General features: G+C 42.6%; 1 protein-coding gene across 2 annotated transcripts; it reads right to left on the bottom strand.

The window, feature by feature from the left end:
* LOC108933778 (acidic leucine-rich nuclear phosphoprotein 32 family member A-like) lies at positions 1 to 12,742 on the bottom strand. Of its 2 annotated transcripts, XM_018751091.2 has the most exons (14): positions 12,624 to 12,742; positions 11,424 to 11,477; positions 10,668 to 10,697; positions 10,358 to 10,390; positions 9,266 to 9,298; positions 5,991 to 6,017; positions 5,719 to 5,757; positions 5,580 to 5,612; positions 4,961 to 5,002; positions 4,756 to 4,782; positions 3,202 to 3,219; positions 2,681 to 2,713; positions 2,243 to 2,275; positions 1 to 873 (listed from the first exon to the last, which is right to left on the bottom strand). In XM_018751091.2, exons 1-14 carry the CDS (start codon positions 12,673 to 12,675, stop codon positions 860 to 862), a joined length of 468 nt encoding a protein of 155 aa, XP_018606607.2. In that variant the 5' UTR covers positions 12,676 to 12,742; the 3' UTR covers positions 1 to 859. The 2 variants fall into 2 exon arrangements, with proteins under 2 accessions (XP_018606607.2, XP_018606617.2); XM_018751101.2 differs by lacking the exon at positions 4,961 to 5,002.
* Between the last annotated feature and the right edge of the window lie 2,243 nt (positions 12,743 to 14,985).

Genomic DNA, 14,985 nt, shown 5'->3' with positions numbered 1-14,985 from the left:
TCAGGAATAAATATTGTAGCGAATTTATTAATATTTCAAAATGATGGAATAAAGGATGGTCAAAAGAAAATGCAAGCCCTATTTATAAACACTCAAAGCTTCTCTTTGTCGGTGAATTACAACAGTTTAAAGAGGTACAAGTATGAGGAAAAAACTGGTTTTTATGGGGATGAGTTGAGGGAATTTTTCATGGGTTATGCTTATCCCTTACCTACACCTCCACACACAGCCAGCACATTATAAATATAAAGCACAAGGAAGCGAGCTCCAGCTAGCCAGGCTTTAGTCCATCAAGTCCACTCAAAGTCTTTTTATTGGTTGTTGGAGCACTGCATGCCTTCTGGGTTCAAGGCCTGTCTTGGCTTTAAATAAAGGAAAGGATTAACTAAAGTCCAAGGTGCTGGACTGGAAAACCACATCAGACAAGTAGGACTAAAACGTTGTCTGTAGAGCTCTTATATTGTGCACTAGTTTGAAAAACAGAATCCCCCCCCGGTAGGCAGTGACATCATTCTTAGCTTTCAACGGTCAGATTTGTGGTGAGAAAGACATAGAAACATAAAGACAAATACAGAAGTTGTGATTACAGCATGTTCTTATAGTGTCAGTTGACTATTACTAGAGTGAGATCACATTTGGTAGTGAAATCTGGTTGCTGTGTTTTGCATAACAAATTCCAAACATTTAGGAAAGGTCAGTATCGGTTAACAAAAGATCATAATAATGTCGTTTTGGAACAGTGGCTAACAGATTAGTGTGTTTTATTGGTTAACAGCATTTTGGCTCAGTGGACGAGGGCAGTGTTCTCCCTTGTCCGGTGTGGGTGCCCCTCTGCCCACAGACATTTTCACTTGCTGAGTTACTTCATGTCGTCTGGGAGACATAAGAGGAAGACAAAGGAAGAACAGAAAAATTTAGCAAGAGAAATACAACTGGCTTAGAGTTCTTATTCCTGGAATAATGCCCTTAAATTTTACAAATACAGACATGCGTCGCTTAACGACGGGGATACGTTCTGAGAAATATGTCGTTAGGCGATTTCATGTAAACATCATAGAGTGTAATTATACAAACCTCAATGGTATAGCCTCGATCACAGAGTGTACTTGCACACACCTAGATGGTATAGCCTCGATCATATACTGTACTTATACACACCTAGATGGTATAGCCTCGATTATAGATTGTACTTACACAAACCTAGATGGTATAGCCTTGATGCAGTCAAGACACGCAGTGAACAAAAGATTTATGACGCTGCAGCCAGTGTAACACAGCATACTGTTTAACAGTAAACTTTTTTATAAGTAGTAAGAGTACACTAAAATAATGACAAAAAGTACAGTATAATAAATACATAAACCAGTAACATAAGTGTTTATTATCATTATCAAGTATTATGTACTGTACATAATTGTATGTGCTATACCTTTATACGACTGGCAGCGCAGTAGGTTTGTTTATACCAGCACTACCACAAACAAATGAGTAACACGTTGCGCTACGACGTTACGATGGCTACGATGTTGCTAGTCAACAAGAATTTCTTAGCTCCATTATAATCTTATGGGATCACCACTGTATATGCGGTCAGTCGTTAAGCAAAACGTTAAGCAGTGCATGACTGTATAAAAATACATATTTTGTGACAGGCTATTGAAAAATAGCACACCATAACAATTTCTATGGGGGGGTCTTCTGCGAAGGATAATGAAAGACAAAGGCATCTGCTAAATAAAGAATAACAATGCACAAATGTTAGATTATCTCTTTTCCACCAGAGGAATCTGTTTTTGGTAGTAGTTCACTGAGTGTTGAACTCATCTGAACTGAGATCAACCATCAAAATGAACTGAAACTGGCAAGAACAGATACATGTTGTACCTCAAAGTCACTGGAAAACCATTGGATATTGTTTTCAGGGGTGGTTGAGAAATTCCCACAAACTGAAATGCTGAGTCTTGAAAATATATTGTGTAAACTAGGGGCAACGAGAGATGTTGAGTTTTGGAAAGGTCATTAAGGGTCACCATCGAAGATAGCTATCTTGGATCGATCCAGTCACTCTTGGAGGAGCCTATGGAAGGCCTTGTGTACTGGAGGCAGACTTATAAAAATGTCTTCAAACAAAACCCCTGATGCACCCGGGGGTTTTCAAGTCATGCGCAACTCAACAGCAGAGCCAGACTACAATGGCTGAGCATTGGAGTTCAACCACAAGAAGTTGAAGGAAATCAGTCACCTTCTTCATTCGCTAGGTCTTCAATGAAGTCATCTGTGTGAGAGGGAGAGACAGAGGTATAGTTAAATTTGGAGTAATGAACAAGTAAATGAGGTGTAATGGTGATGCTGAGCCAACGCAAATTCTCAACAGCTATCATTCTGAGCTCCTTTGCCCCTCCATGCAGCTGACCTTCCTTTGAGATGATTTACCTAATAGTTCAGTAGGAATCAAAGCCAGCATGAGTTGGCAAGTGCAAAGACCAAGACCCTTGTCCTTTATTTTCTCCAGTAAATAAATTATTCCTCCAAAATTTTAAATAGCAGTTGGCTGTTTCTTCCTACTTCTTTGTAGATGGAAGTGAAGAAACTTGAGAAATTTCACAATGAAACAACAAACATGGAAACAGGTTTATCATAAATGAATCGCATGGAATAAAAGGCTAAGAGTGATACCCACCTAACTCATCACTTTCCTCTTCCTCAGTGTGCTCTGGAGGAAAAAATATATTTTAACTTTACCTTTTTTTATATAGATTTTCAACATTGTTTAAGACCATGTGGTCACATTTCACAGTAAAACAGTTGGAATATTGAACACCTGCCACAGATACCCACTGAAGGCCAGTTCATAATTTCCTATTTGAACTACTCAAATCTAATTGTAGTAGTTAATATTATAAGAGGTAATTTAAGAATTTAGGTGGTGTTTTCATGAGACCACCAGGCTTCTTGTCGAAATGCCACCATTGAGCCAGAACAACAAGACTTTTAAAATGTTCTTTGAAGACAAAGGCAGAGCTACAGTTAATGGGATAACCCTACTCACTGAAACAAAAACAGCAAGAATATTTTATGTCGAGACTATGAAAAAATGTTTTTTAAACCAACCACTTCACGATAGCTGCAGTCTCTTGAGTTCTAAGCTGCTTTATTGCTCCTCATGTTTAAAACAAAGCAACATACTCTACTGTCCCTTACCTCGCTTCTGTCTCACACCTGCAAAAAAGAAGAGAACATTATAAAAGCTGATAGTTGAAATTCTTACATGAATTCATTTAGCTTTTCCCTAAAGCAACTTACAATTATTTACCCATTTATACAGCTGGGTAATTTTCACCAGAGTAATTTAGGGTCAGGGGCTGGTTCAAGGGTACTACAGCCAAGGGGGAATCAAACCTACAACCTTTTGGGCCAAAGGCAGTAATTCTTGCCACTACACTACCAGCTGTCTGCTTTTTTTTGAGTTAATCATGTGAGTCCATTCTAAACAGCCACTCGACATGGTTTTGCATGTCCCAACAGGCTCTATCTGAGCTAGACTGTTGATGAGGCAGTAGGAATTAGCAGAGTAAGGAACAGGTAAATCACAGGACAATCCAAGTCCAAGGTAACTCCTCAAATACAGCGCTGCTTGAAAGTATGTGAACCCAATCGGGATGGTCATTGTTCTTGTATAAAATATTAAAATAAACTTATAAAATCTAAATGTTAAATATTAAAATAAACTCATAAAATGAATAAATCACTATGATTTACACCCCTGATTCTACTTACCTACTTGGTTGAACCAGTGCAACTTGGGCTTCACTTATTTTTACACCTGCACTACTTGTGTGTTTCTACTACACACACGATTTCCTCTAAAGCAACATATGGAGTTGGTTTTTACATGCCTGTTGTGTCACATGAGAAACACTGATTCTCATTAAACAACCGTTTTGTGGTAAAACTAAGGGACACAAGGGGCTTCACACACTTTCAAGCAGCACTGTATTTATACACCAGTATATACGTATACATACTATGGATATACATAGTGCTATACACCTGGTACCTCGACTGTGCCCTTGTACAAAACCTGGCTGCATGGAAGGGGGTTGATATTTGCCTCTCACCCGGCACAAAGCCTGAGTGTCCAAGAGCAGCCTTGGGTTGACCTATGACCTGTTGTAGCTGATTTCCTAATGCTGTACTGAGACTACTTAGTGACGTACACCTGGGACACCTGCTGCCGTGGATTTCACTCAGATGATTTGCCCAAGAACATTTTTTTCTGTCTTTTTAGAAGAGGTCAAGAGTCGGGAGAGCTGTTACCCATTCTCCGTGGAATAATGTGGACCTGCTGTGATGAAAAACACCCGCTAAAGCACATGACTGCATTAAGCTGAGGCTGGGAGCCACTGCCAGTTGACAATGTTATGATTCAGTGGCAGCTTGTAAGTTCCTAAAATACTGCTGAAAATATTGCTGACATGTGCCCAGCCAGTGTTCGAAAGTCCAGACTACAGCACATACCCTGCAGGTGAGAGTGGACTGTAATATTATGAGCCTTTTTATACACCTTCCAAATCTCAGTTAGTTTCTCTGATGATGGATGATGTCATTCGATTGGCACATAAATGACATCATCAGTAATGGGGAAAACGGGTAAAAGTTCTCCTGGCTCTGACGAACAAACCATAAAGGCAATGTATGGATGACGGGAAGAAATCTTTCAGAGACAACGAGATATGAAGGAAACTGATGACTCACTCTCTTGAAGTTCTTCCATTTCTGATTCTATAGAGAAGACAGAAGGGGCCATATTGTTATAAGTTCCTAACACTGTAATTGTTTATTAGCTGGCAAAAGATATATATTTTTGCTCATTTTAAAACCTTGTTAGTACTTTCATTAGTGAATATTAGTCATTTATTGTCATGAAAATGGTATGGATGCTGGGCTACGTTCTCCTTACTGCTTTCAAGGAGCTGTGGGCCACCTTCGGTAAAGGTGCCAGCTAAATAAAGAAATAACGGAAGCAAATTATCATCTCAGGTTGAATTTACACTTCTTACTTACATTATGTTTATTTATTTAGCAGACACTTTTGTCCAAAGTGACTTCCAACAGATACTATGTAGTGTTATCAGCCCACACACCTTATTTACTGCAGTGAATTACACTGCTAGATACACTAGGTCACTCGTCCATACATCAGTGGAACACACTCTCCCTGTCACTCACACACTACAGGCAAACTGAACAGCATGTCTTTGGACTGTGGGAGAAAACCAGAGCACCCAGAGGAAACCCACACAAACGCTGGGAGGACATATAAACTCCGCACAGACTGAGCAGGGATCGAACCCATATCCTCTCACACCACCCAGGCACTGTGAGAGAACAGTGCTACTGGCTGTGCCACCAGTTCCCTGGGATTGTGTTCCTCCTAAGACTTTTTGATTTGTGGTATTTCTTCTTTCATTCAGAGTACAGCACTGTGCAGGTAAAATCATGCTGTAGCGCTGTGTGCCAAGGAGGCGGCACTCTGGGAAGAATGGGGGTGGGGATATTTCAGACCCCTAACTCCTTACCCTCTGACTCTGCATCCATGGCTCCGGCATCTTCTGTGGAGACACAAGACCAGCACATCAACTCAGGTTTTTAGGAGCACCTTTAATCCCTTGAGACAAAGCCACTACCGTCCCATCACACTTTGCAAAACTCCCTTACCAGCGTTGTCGGCTTCCTGTTGAGCCTCATTCTGCTCCTCTGCCGGAAAAAGATAGATCAAAATTAAAAACCAGACTAAAATAAATATGGAATGAAGACTATGCAAATAGTAAAAGAGAAATAAAAAGGAGAATACGGTACTAAATTAGTTATTCTGGTCTTAAAGACTGACATCGGAGCAGGATAAAGTGGACAATTTCTCAGGTACTCGGTGACCGTTATGGCCAGTGAGTCTGTGCTGTCTCTCAAATACGACACGCAAGACACCTTACCCTCTGTTTCTTCATCGCCACCTTCCTCTGTGGGAAAAGAAGACGGCAAAATAAATGAGCCAACAGAAAACATCAGCGTAAGTATCCGTGTTGCATTATTTACGTTACAGTCTTTAGATGGGGGGTGTGGTGAAGCAGTGGGCTTGGCCAGGGCCCGCTCTCCGGTCGGTCTGGGGTTCGAGTCCCGCTTGGGGTGCCCTGTGATGGACTGGCGTCCCACCCTGGGTGTGCCCCTTCCCCCTCCAGCCCCACGCCTTGTGTTGCCAGGTTAGGCTCTGCTTTTCCATGACCCCACTTGGGACAAGCGGCTTCAGCCAGTGTGTGTGTGTGTGTGTGTGTGTGTGTGTATTTAGATGGGTGCAAAAAAACTTCCCGGAATAAAAGAGACTGTCAGTCAATGGAGAACAGGCTGAAGCATTAAAGGACTGAGGAGGGGGATGAAAAAAGAAGAAGGTACAGCCAACCGTAGCTGTGAAATTATACACAATTATATTACATTATAATTACAATTGTGTATATTTTACACAGTTGTGAAATTATACAGTCTGATCGTCATCTTTGTTTATCGAGAGATTAAATTGTGGTGCTTCTGTTGAATGAAATGCCACAGGGTGTCATTCCGTACCTCGATTTGAAATATTTACCCCGGTGTGGTACTCCAGACAAGCGCTGTAGTTTATTGTCTAAGCTTCTCTAGACGGGACTTTTTCTTGCCACCCAGCAGCGTGTAGCCGGGTTCGGATCTCAGGTTACAGGAGCGCTTCCGTACATGTGCATGAATGCGCGCTTGTGCTTTTGTGCCCGCGTGTGCCCTTTCGGCCGGTGACCTTATGGTTCCGTAGCCGAAAATAAACCCTATTTTCCCTCCCGCAATTAAAAGGCCAATTGAAAAAGCACTTCAATCGATGATTCGCGACGTTGGCGATACCGGAGGCACAAAGACAGTCGACGGATCACACGGCGCATGCCCCTCCTCTGCATCCAAAGCGGCGGTGCCAGGTGGGGCAGCGGCCTCTTGGCACCAGGGCCACGTGCTCTGCTCGCCACGTTCTAGAACATGCCGCTTCCTACTAACGTGGCCAACTCTGGCAGAGTACAGCCCTGCCCAAGAACAAAAGCCTGTCGTCCACAATCCCTCTGTTTATGAGAGAAAAGACAAAATACCCCCCCAAGCCCCCACCCCCCCGAGCTCCCATATTGCCCCGCCAACCAGCTGAGCACAGCCAGCAGACTTGAAAACAAAAAAACAGCAACAACAAAAAGCTTGACAGTATCAAATTCGGGGGGTGGGGGGTGATATTTGTATTTAGCTGCACTTCGGACCTTTTGCAATCATCTGCATCTTACTCGTGATTTTTAATTTCAGTAAACAAGGCCCGGGGTGGAGAAGCCTGAGTGTTTACTTCCCTCTCGTGGTGGTCAAGCACATCAGTCTAAACCTGCAGAAACACAGGAGCTGCTGTACATATAAAGCATGCAGGACATTTCGGTGAAAGATACACCCATCAGCCACGACACTAAAACCACCTGCCTAATATTGTGTAGGGTCCCCTCGTGCCGCCGAAACAGCTCTGACCCGTCGAGGCCCGGACTCCACAAGACCTCTGAAGGTGTCCTGTGGCGTCTGGCGCCAAGACGTTAGCAGCAGATCCCTTAAGTCCGATGGGGCCTCCGTGGATCGGACTCGTTTTTCCAGCACGTCCCACGGACGCTCGATCGGATTGAGATCTGGGGGATTCGGAGGCCAAGTCGACACCTTGAACTTTCGAACAATTTTTGCAGCGTGGCAGGGCGCATTATCCTGCTGAACAAGGCCACTGCCATGAGGGAATACCGTTGCCATGAAGGGGTGTACGTGGTCTGCAACAGTCTTTGGGTAGGTGGTACGTGTCAAAGGAACATCCACACGAGTGCCAGGACCCAAGGTTTCCCAGCAGGACATTGTCCAGAGCCTTCGCCTGTCCATGGTTTTACTGTTGTGGCTGATCGGTGTGAGGCTCTGGTTCTTGTATTTCTGCACAAGTTGGATTTTGCATAATCAATGGATATTTACATATTCTTTTACATTTTACTCGTTTAGCTGACATCTTTGTGCAAGGAGACATAACTACCGTACCATGTTAGGGATATCAAGGTCCTTGCCGCATACAAGTGTGCATGCAGTATGAAGTGTAATCGTTTTACTTGAGCTAAGCATAAAAGGGATAAAAGTGACAGTGTCCAGCTGACAGGGACACCAGAAGTTCCCCCTAAATATGTGGATGGCTGAAGTGTTTACTTTTCTTTCGCTTGAGAAATAAACATTTGATTTGCATGACAATTCAAAGGTGGTGGTGGTGGTGGGTTTGAGCAGGTCCTGCTCTCCAGCGGGTCTGGGGTTCAAGTCCCGCTTGGAGCGCCCTGCGATGGACTGGCATCCTGTCCTGGGTGTCCCCCCCCCCAGCCCCACGCCCTGTGTTGCCGGGCTAGGCTCCGGCTCCCTGCGACCCCATATGGGACAAGCGGTTTTAGATGGTGTGTGCGTGTGTGTGTGTGACAATTCAAAGGATTTCTGGAACATCTGCACACACTTGTAGCAGTTATTAAAAATGACTGAACCTGTGATATATTGTGACTTTTTGATCCTGAGCGCTCGCTCTTTGTAGGTGGTCATATTTCCGATTCCTCGCTGTACTGTCTCTACCTGTACGCCTCTGACCCTGTGCTGCTAATGAAACTAATTTAAAAAAAAAAAACCTTATAAGGAAAATGCTGTTCCGGGACAACGAATTGCCTGTGTTTATACCACGCAGCGGGGGTCCTGTTATGCGAGAATACACTCAGAGTTATAACCCCCATGAGGTAACCTCAGAGACACTTTTAACCCCCAGTCGGAGCAGCTACCAAGTGGAGTATAGCAGTATTGAAACCAGTGCTGTGGAGTCGGGGTTGGGAGCAATTACTGGGTTATTGGAGTTGGAGTCGGTAAAAATGTACCGATTCCGACTAAATGTACCATATGTGTCGGCATATAAGTCGATCCGGCGTATAAATCGACCCCCAAAAGTTAGAGGTCTAATATAGGGTTAGGCCAATATTCGCCGGATAAGTCGACCCGCAGAATAATGTGCAACATTTGGGAAGTGCTGTGGAGTCGGAGTTGGAGCGGGAGGTTTTGTGTACCGACTCCACAGCCCTGATTAAAACCTGCAAAGCCAGACAAGATACAGTCACTGGACCAGCGGTTAACACAGGATGGATATGAAAGAGCAGAGCGAGAGTAAAGGTGACATTACCGAGGTAGTGTTCGTCCTCCAGCCTCTGATCCTCTGCAGACAGGGAATAAACAGTCAGGCTCGACAGCCGGAACCTTCGATGTACTTAACCTGCTCTGGCACTATGCCTGATCCATCAGCTACACAGTCCATGCCTACAAACACACCTGTCACTGCCTTCATCCTTCCAGCAGCAGATCTGCAGTAGTCTGCTGGTTTAGCATTAGTGTTTTGCTGTACGCACAGTCTGTATATACAGTATAAACATGCACTGCAATATGCATAACTGACAACTAATGTTTCATTCCAATGCAGTCTTAAGTACAACATTCCCTTACAGTAAAATGTTACAGTAAGTAAGTAATTGGACAAGTCCTTATGTTTAAAAAAGTCTTCCGGACTTCAAATTTGTTCTGCACATTTATTACATGACAAGATAAAACCTTCCGATTATTAATAGGGTTAATTAATGATCGATCGTATTACTGTGTTGGAAATACATTACAACGTTTGTAAGCCAATCAGGGTCTCCTGAGCTCTAGAGGTAACCGGTGTATAAACAGAACTTGTACACTGGTCCTCTTTTAAAAATTGAAGTAAGTATTTCTCTGGAGCTGCATGTGTTTCTGTAGAGGTTTTTTGTTCCTGGAAACATTTACATTTACATGTATTCATTTATCAGACGCTTTTCTCCAAAGCGACGAACATCTCGTAGAAAATACAATGCGTTCATTACATTTGCAGAAAGAGACACTTGGATGCAGATGTGTGATTCTTAAAGTGCAGTTAGTTTGCTTCTTTCCACCACGTGAACCAATGTTCATCACATGAGTAGCCGCATAAAACTCGGAATATCGACGATTCCCGATCGCCTTCCTACTAATTTCATCTCTCTGGATTCATTCCGAATGAACATACGGAAAAGCGAAAAGAAGTTACACTGTGATCTCATAAATGACTGCATATGTGAAGTCAACACAAAGTAGATTTAGTGTTACCCTTCCAGTGTAACCTCTCTTTATCCTCGGTATGATGGGCTGAACTGCCCCGTGGTGTTTGTCGTCTACACCATGCTCAGCTCAAGAGAAACATTTGTAGAATGAAGCTACTCACCAGCCATTTCAGCTTCATCCATCTCCATCTGATCTAATAACAGAAAAAGGGGAGTTGAATTCCAGACAAGACCGACAATGAAGAGCTTATCCGAAACATTATAAGATAAAACCCGCCATGTGTAGGCAAAGTAGCCAAAGTAGGGCTAAGATAAGGCGGGACACTGGCTGCCTGTTAGAAATGATGCTTGAATTGCGGTGCAGCATCAGGCCTGGCGATGGTAGAGAACTGACCTACAGCAGTAGGGAAAATCACAAGCAGCAACTTACATAAAAAAAAAAAATTTACTGCGGATATGATCGCCGCTTACCTCTTTTCTGGAGCTCTGCTACATCCGCCACTGGAAATACAGTGAGAAAGGTTAAGGCCCTGTGTCAGAACCCATCCCACACTTTTAAATCATGCAAGAAAAAGTGTAGTACCATTTGTACCTGCAAGGTTATATTTACACTGTCTTTTTATTTCTCATGACTGTTATTTGGTAAACTGCTGCCACAAAAAAGAAAAAAGCATTTTGTTTTCTGGCACATTTTAAAACCCTGCAGCAGATCATGACGTATGTGAATATTTTAATTAAATCTAAATATCTGAACATTTTCATGGAAATATATAATACATATAAAACTGTAAGTATTCCAAAGAGGCCAGAAAACTAACATTTATAATTTTTAAAATTTTTTTTGATCAGCGATGTTATTAGAAATATTTTCTCTGAGTAAGAAAGTATTGCTTGTAGCACATTCTTTATGACACACGTTATTCGGGATGTTAAAAGTCTGAACTGTCAGTTATTCTCACCAGTTATTTCAGACCTTTTTCATTCTCCTGACAGAAAATGCACCGAGGATGTGGCTGATGTCATTTCAAGACACCAAAAAACAAAGAATCACTTTTTTTTTTTTTAATTTTAACTTGAATGCTTTTTAAATGTATAAATATCACTATTAATGTTGCACCGGGTTTCTTATGGGAATACAGAAAAAAAGACATGCACCTGTTTTGAGGTTCGTTTGGTGCCTGTTCTTGAACAGTTAATAAACATGAAGCAGAAAAAAAAAAAAATTACCGTTTTCATTAAAATCTTCATCACTTTCATCTGAAACCAAGGATGCTGCGTGTACTGGAAAACAACATAATAAATAAATTAATTAATAAATAACGAATAAGAAATAATAATTATAAACGTAATAATACATTTTTCTTATTATATAAATAATTATTACGATTATTATGTTCATTACAACATAAACATATTAATCATAATGGTTCTTTAAATAATAATTATTATAAAAAATATATTATCTATAATAAAATGACAGTGAAAAAAAAGAACATTAAATAACTGGAAAATCCTTCAGTCAACATTGAAACACCCCTCTCACACACAATTCAGATGTACATATTTTACACACAAAGCTGCCTTTCCCACCACTTCATAAGGGAACTGGTCTCAGTCCCGTCGCCGATGTCGGAGGCGCGCGCTGCTCCACAATAAAGGGTATTTATAGGGGTATTTCAGGGCACATCGCTCTTTTCCCTAAACCTCCCAGGGAAAGCAACTTCACTTCAACCCGCTAATTTCCAATTTGTACATTTAGCTGACAAATTATTTCCACATCTGCAACACCCGACTCCCCGAATGTGAAAAACGCAGCCTGAAATAATACTTTTCGTCCGAGCGCGAGCGGATGCGCGCATTTCACGATGGGACTCGTTCGCGAGCGCCTTATTCTCTTTAGAAATGACGCTCCGTCGCGAAGTCAGATACACAGGCGGGACCGGGACCGGTCGGTCGGTCGGTGAGGCTGCAGGTACGACGTAGCGTCCAGGTTGCGCGCAAGAAATCACTGCTGCACACAATTTCGCTTTAACATAAAGAAGCAATTATGCACGAGCAGATTATTATAGGCTAATTTAGCCGACACTTTTACTTTTTACTGTAGCAGTACCTTGCTCGAAGGGGACTACAACCGCAGATGGGAATCGAACCTGCGATCTTTGTGTTCAAACGCAAATAGCTCTAACCAGCTACCGGCTTCCATGTACATTAAATATTAAAAATCAATACAACAATATATCAGTATTATACTGATATAATATATTGTTGTATTATTGTAACGTATACTGAGTATACATTCAGAATGAATGCACACGTGTATGCGCGCTGCACATGCAAAAGTAAGGATTGTTCCTAAATACGCGTGGTATTGCATGCGTAACAGGGTGCGCGCGTGTTACGCATGCAGTACTACGCGTAATACGGTACCGTAGAGTCCGGCAAGAGCGCAGACGAGCAGGACGGAGCGGCTCAGTCTCATGTCTGTCGGCTGCCGGGCTGCGGAACGAGCTGCGCTGTGCGGGAAGCAACAATCACAATATGCGACTTGTAGCCACGCCGCTTCTTATATAGCGCCGCTTCCATCACATGACGGGCGCTGGTGGGCAGCCGCAGTGCCATTGTCCCCCCCCCACATGATAGCAGCTGGACTCGCGGGACAGTCGCCTCATTATGTGTCTCTTCAAAGAGCGCCTTTGTCGCGCATTCATCGGCGCGCGCTGCCCCCTTTGTCAGAAGAGCCGCTTTTTCCCCCCTTCTGTCTTCTTCTTTATTCCCCCGCCGCTGCGGGTGGCGCTGCGCCGGGGAGGCTGGCGTTGCTAAAGGGGGCGAAAAGTGGAGTCGCTTCCGTTCTAGAGAAATAAAGTTGGGAAATTAGTATTAAAAAAATGAATCTCTTCTCGCACCGTTTTCCTGGTGTAGCCCACGGGGCGCGTGGACCTGAAGTAGCCCTTTATCCATGTTGACCAGACCCGATGTCATCATATTTTCTTGTTACATACCTCTTTTGACGTTTTAAACTTGGGACTGGCAGGGCTTTCGAAATCCTAACACAAGGCATTTTCACACAGATTACGCTAAATGATCTAGAGAGCTGGTACTGCCGTGGTTAGAGCTGCTACCATTGGCTCTAAAGGTTGTAGGTTTGATCCCCACCTCTGGCTGTATTACCCTTGAGCATGGTACTTACCCTAATTTGCTCCAGTAAAATTACCTGGCTATATAAATGGGTTTAAAAATAAAAACCTCAACATTGTAAGTTGCTTTAGAGAAATGTGCTATGTAAACTATGGTTCTTTGGCTTTTATAACTATTTTTTTTTTATGCTGAATGATGTGTTTTGACATGTATAAGACCTGACATCTGCCCCCCTGCCCACTAGGCTCACTGGAGAGAATTTTATTAATAATACAATTTTTCTATTAAAAAAACAATACTATTATCTGGGAGGTGGCACAGTGGTGCAGCTGGTTTTTCTAGGGCCTGCTCCGTGGTAGGTCTGGAGCTTGAGTCCTGCTTGGGGTACCTTGTGGCAGACTGGCATCCTGTCAAGGGTGCGTCAACCCCCCCAATCCCAGCGCCCTATGTTGCCGGGTTAGGCTCCGGCTTTTCGCGATCCCACCTGGGACAAGTGGTTGTAGACATTGTGTGTGTGTGTGTACTATTAACTGTAAATCATAAATAAAATAGATGTCTGAAGCTGAATTCTAAGGCAGTGAAAAGGAAAGTCAGATGACTGAAGGTGACAGGTGCTATTTCACTAGATACATTTAATGTTACAGTGGCGCAGATTCACATATGGGACTTATTCATATATCATTAAAAGTGGTCGTAGGGCCAGTAAAAATTGGACATATGACTTGAAAACTGTTCATCATCTTAAAACTTGCTGCAAAGGTTGTCTCTGAGCTCTTATGCACGGTCATGAGGGCACACACAGCAGGGAAGATAGCCTTGGTTCCAAGAAAGCAAATAAAAAGCAACTGCCCTGCCTGAGCGATAACTGTGTAGTGTGTAAAAAACTCAAAGGCTCTTTGAGAAGTGCTGCCTGTTACTGATAGGCAAATGTTCAGGCAGTCAGGTGAATGTCTGCTTCATCCAGGTGCTGAGATGAGATCAGTTGTTTGCATGGCAATGTGTGCTGAAGTCATCCACAATGTTCTCATGCTTTGCATTTCATTTATTCCCATAGACTGGATGGAAAATAAATATAGTAAAAAGACAAGAGAGTTTCCACATAACTTAAACCCAGAACAAACCAAAATAATATGAACAATATACATTCCTTTCAAAATATCACTAAATGAACCTTATTGCTTCATATTTCTCTAAACCCTTTATTATCCTCAGGGTTTATTATTCGATTTAATGAATCCATAGACCACACGTGATGACACTTTACATTAGGTCTCGCAGGACTGGAGCCATCTGCTAACAGCTTGGCCTTACTTATTTACAAGGAAGGATTTGCTTTAAAGGAGGTCATGCTTCACTAAGAGTCTAATTTGAACTTGTTGAGCACTTTAGTTTCATGTTTCTGCCGAACATGTCTATACTGTATTATAGATCTTCATTCTTCCCCTCTTTGTTATAGTGCAAACAAAAGAGTCTCTCTTTAAAAATTGAACTAAAAATAAGTTTTCTTGCAAGGGCACTATACAGCAAAGCTGGCAGGGGTAGCAGGTGGCTGGCAACGGGGTGGCAGGTTTGGACTTTGAGGACCTACGTTTGCATCCCACCTCTTTAAAAACCTGTAAAAATGGTTAAATGCTTTGAAAAAAAAGCGTTACTT

Source organism: Scleropages formosus, chromosome 6 (assembly GCF_900964775.1).
Source record: "Scleropages formosus chromosome 6, fSclFor1.1, whole genome shotgun sequence".
In the NCBI taxonomy this organism is placed as follows: domain Eukaryota; kingdom Metazoa; phylum Chordata; class Actinopteri; order Osteoglossiformes; family Osteoglossidae; genus Scleropages; species Scleropages formosus.
Note: the sequence above shows the minus strand (reverse complement) of the source record. Positions and strands in the feature narration are given on the sequence as shown.

What these genes read in the sequence shown, in the direction of transcription:
- LOC108933778 (XM_018751091.2), bottom strand. Translation starts at nt 12,675, where the DNA reads ATGAGACTGAGCCGCTCCGTCCTGCTCGTCTGCGCTCTTGCCGGACTC. An exon ending in GGAGGACGAACACTACCTCG is followed by an intron (nt 6,018 to 9,265) that starts GTAATGTCACCT and finishes CTTTTCCCACAG; the next exon opens with AGGAAGGTGGCGATGAAGAA. An exon ending in CCCACAGCTCCTTGAAAGCA is followed by an intron (nt 4,783 to 4,960) that starts GTAAGGAGAACG and finishes TCTTCTCTATAG; the next exon opens with AATCAGAAATGGAAGAACTT.